Source organism: Buceros rhinoceros, unplaced genomic scaffold, assembly GCF_000710305.1.
Source record: "Buceros rhinoceros silvestris isolate BGI_N320 unplaced genomic scaffold, ASM71030v1 scaffold13492, whole genome shotgun sequence".
NCBI lineage: Eukaryota > Metazoa > Chordata > Aves > Bucerotiformes > Bucerotidae > Buceros > Buceros rhinoceros.
The window spans coordinates 1468-4094 of NW_010399544.1; the positions used below are offsets into that span (position 1 = coordinate 1468).

At 56.3% G+C, this 2627-nt stretch overlaps 1 protein-coding gene across 1 annotated transcript in view; it reads right to left on the reverse strand.

The window, feature by feature from the left end:
- Positions 1-1820: 1820 nt before the first annotated feature.
- PEX6 (peroxisomal biogenesis factor 6) overlaps positions 1821-2627 on the reverse strand; it is a gene marked incomplete at its 5' end in the record, with an annotated part of 14804 nt that continues 13997 nt past the window's right edge. The window contains 2 exons of the mRNA XM_010131525.1: positions 1821-1957; positions 2279-2418. Of these exons, the coding sequence (XP_010129827.1) occupies positions 1821-1957; positions 2279-2418 (277 nt within the window). The remainder of the gene's footprint in view (positions 1958-2278; positions 2419-2627) is intronic.

The window sequence follows — 2627 nt, forward strand, 5'->3', positions numbered from 1 at the left end:
AAGGGGACGGCCACCGCCCCGTCAAGGACTCTCAGGGGAGTAAGTTCCCAGCCTGGGGCGACCATGGGGTGGGTGCAGGCCCAGCTTCACCCCCCTCCCAGCCAAGCCCCTGGCTGCGGTGCCAGTCCTGCCTGTGGTGTGGGGCTCCTGTTCAAGTGGAATCAAGGATGGGCTGGCTCCTGGGTGGGTTGCATCGTCCACAGGGGTGTACTGTAACTGTTTTTCTCAGTCCCATCAAGGAGTACCCACCATCCGATACCCACCAGCGGTCCCAGCATGGGGAGGCACCACCAGTGCTTCTGCTGTAGCTGCAGCTCCCTCCTTGTCCGCTCTGGTGGTAGCCAGATCCAGCAGCAGATTTCTGTCAGGACCAGCTCTGCCTGAACATGCCGCGATGCCAGATCTGGAGCAACGGGGCTCAAGGCACACACCAGCTGGCTCTGCACGCACAAAAACGCCTGCAGCTGCTGGAGAACCGGCCTTTCAGGGAGTAGCTCAGTGGCAGTGGGGAGCTGGTCCGTGACAGCCACGCTTGGTTCAGGGACATGACCATCCACAATCCCCGTGCAGGCAGTAAGCAGAGCAAAGCCTGGCAGCAACGACCCCTTGGGGTGGGGTGTCCACAGACCCCTGGCTTAGTGTGGGGCTGCCCAGGAGCTGCAGCAGCAGCTGCAGGGATGTGGCAGTGGCAGTTGCCAGCCAGATGGCTGCACGCACAGCTCGCCAAGGCGGATCTACGTGGCATCTTTGGCCAAGGCTGGGAAGGCACACGTGATGGTGCTGACAGCTGCTGTGAGGCTGCACAGGAAGGTGAGGCAAGACTTCAGGATGTCTGGGCCGACTGGTGCTCCACACAAGTTAGTGCAGACAGAGCAGCTCTGGGCTGCTCCAGCCAAGGGCTGAGTATTTCCAAGGCTAGAGCCTTCTCTCTTCCTGTGACAAGTTTTCCTGGTAGACAGTGGGACTTTCTTTTGCTGCCACTTGACTCATAGCCTCTTCTCCTGTCACCCAGGACCTCCAGGGAGAACTGTGCTCACTCTTCAGAAGCAGCTCAGCTCCCAGCTAAGCAAACCCTACTCCCTCATCCTCTCCTCATCCTCCATGGGCTCTGGTCATTCTGGTTACCTTTTCCAGATGAGAGCGACCCAAGCCCAGTTCACAGGTGTGCTCCACCCTCTACCTGCAGCACAATGGTTTCTCTGCAACAACCAGGACACCCAGGGGCTCGCAGGGACCGTCCTGAGCCCACAGACACCATCCACAAGCAAGGACCTGAGGCCAGGCAGTGAATACCAAGTACCAAAACCCTGTATTTATTTAGAGAGACCATGTCAAGCCCAAGCCAGCTGCAGCAGTAGTACCCTGTGTCCTGCTGCCCTCTGGCCAGCACTCCTCACTGGGGGCTGACACCCCAATAAGCAACAGCCTCCAGCCGTGCTCTTGCTGCCAAACTGGGTGCAGTCTGGGCTTTGCTACCCCACCAATGCTCTGTCACCCATGGAGACACTCCTACATTGCCCACAATCACAAGACTCAGCTTCCTCCCTGTGGGGAATTCACCCCAGTATGCTCCCAGCAGCCACAAAGTGCTCCCCAAGATGTGGGGGACCATAACAAAACCCACCACCAGCTTGGCTGAGCAGAGCAGGGCTGCCACGAGGCTTTGGCTCAAGGAACTGCACAGCCACCTTTTCCACCCAAGCTGGAAAGAAAGGGGCCCAGGAGACATCAGAGAAGTGGTAGGTGCCTGTTGTGCCTGTTCCCTCACACCCCTTAACACGCTGTCTCCATCACTCCTCCAGTTCCAGCTCTGCTGAGCATCAGCAGGCAGCAAACTTCTGCTGGATGAGTCTGTACCTGAGCAGCTCCTGCTCAGAGACTGAGAGCTGCAACCTCGTAGCAGCCTGCAGGAAGTCTTCCATCGTCAGGATCAGAGCAGAGCTCTCTGTGTCCAGCCCTGCATGACAAAGAGAATAGGAAAAGGCTGAGAGCCAAGCGCAGGGGCGGCTGGCAATATCGAACAGATATCTATCTATCTCTCCAGCCACCAGAGACTGGAAAGAAAACCTTTGTCTCCTCCTCCCTGGGGCCAAGCATTGGAGGTGCAGATGATCACATCTGCTGAAACTCCCTGACTGCCAGTAACCCAGAGCCTAGCATTCAGAGCTGGTCCCAAAGCTGTTGAGGCTCTTCTCTCCCAGTCCAGTTACTGGTAGTGGTAACTCTCCTCTCTGCCACTGTGCTGGGCTGCCTAAACAGGCAGGGACTGGGCTCCTACCTTCCTCGATCCATTCCACCTTGCGTTTGACAGCGCTCATCATGGCATCTGAGCATAGGGCATAGATGTCTGCTCCTGTCAGCTGAGCTGGGCATCTTTCTAGGATGGTGGTGAGATTCACGGAAGGATCCAGTTTAAACCTGCCAAGAGAGAAAACTGCAGGTGTCAAACCCACAGAAAAAACCAGATCATGAGAGATGCAGCAGTCAGTGTGACTGGGCAGGAGAAACTGGAAGCCCCATGTTTAGCCACTTCTGGACTGTGCTCTGCATGCTCAAAAAAAAAAAAAAAAACCAAAAAACCCCAGAGTTGTTTGGTTTGGGTTTTTTTTAACTGTGTCATCTCTTTG